The sequence below is a fragment of the Habropoda laboriosa genome, unplaced genomic scaffold (assembly GCF_001263275.1).
Source record: "Habropoda laboriosa isolate 0110345459 unplaced genomic scaffold, ASM126327v1 scaffold41, whole genome shotgun sequence".
Taxonomy (NCBI): Eukaryota; Metazoa; Arthropoda; class Insecta; order Hymenoptera; family Apidae; genus Habropoda; species Habropoda laboriosa.
The window spans coordinates 790,892-791,775 of NW_017100164.1; the positions used below are offsets into that span (position 1 = coordinate 790,892).

The 884-nt window shown below is 25.0% G+C and overlaps 1 protein-coding gene across 1 annotated transcript in view; it reads right to left on the bottom strand.

Annotated features, from left to right (window-relative positions):
* LOC108578537 (Fanconi anemia group D2 protein) overlaps nucleotides 1–619 on the bottom strand; it is a 5,694-nt gene extending 5,075 nt beyond the window's left edge. The window contains exons 1-2 of the mRNA XM_017941895.1: nucleotides 453–619; nucleotides 6–365 (exon numbers count right to left, since the gene is read on the bottom strand). Coding sequence (XP_017797384.1) covers nucleotides 6–365; nucleotides 453–619 — 527 coding nt within the window. The remainder of the gene's footprint in view (nucleotides 1–5; nucleotides 366–452) is intronic.
* Between the last annotated feature and the right edge of the window lie 265 nt (nucleotides 620–884).

The window sequence follows — 884 nt, forward strand, 5'->3', positions numbered from 1 at the left end:
TACACAGTATATGTGGTGCAACTGTATTTAATTTAATGCCTGATTCGTATAGAAATTCAACAAATTTACACTTTATGATAGAAATCATATTTTCTTCTGATACTTTTGAAACAGTTGATGAACTGGTTGAATTACTTTTATGACTGTTCATTTCATATTTATTTTGTATAATGTCAGTATTATCTCGTCTTTTCTTTACAATTGTAGATTCTGCCAAAGGAAGACCCAAATCTTCATCACTGTCATAATTTGATATATTGAGACTTGACAATTTGCGTTTATGTGATAACGTTTTTTCATTCATTAATTTTATGTGTTTAATTTTTGTATTTTCTTGTTTGAGTATTTCATTTTTATTTGTAAATCTTTTTTTATTTAATGATATGTTTTCATTTATTAATGTTTCTTTATTTATTGAATTATTTTTCTTTCGAGAAGTTTCCTCAATGAACGATTTATTTTGAGTTGAGGAAATTTTACTAGCTAATAATGTAGTCGTATTTCTTGTCAACTCTTCATTCGGTGATTTAACTTGAGAAGTATTATTTCCTGATGATACTTGACTGCCTATTAAATTTTTGTGTAATCCTCCTCCGAATTTTAACTTTCTTTTATCCATGATTAACTACTTATATTCTTACATATGTACCTTTTCGCGCGAAATAGGATGAACTACGAATTCAGATGAATGTCACACTATAAAACTAAAAAGAACTATGTATACGTTATACATTTTTTCTTACATTAAAAAATAGAACACAATTATTGTTATTTTGATATTATCCTTTCAAATATTCCATCGGCAAATAAAATTTATGTATAATATGTTATATATACGCTTTTTAAATTAAAAAAGTATTAATAATTAATAACTTTTAATGACA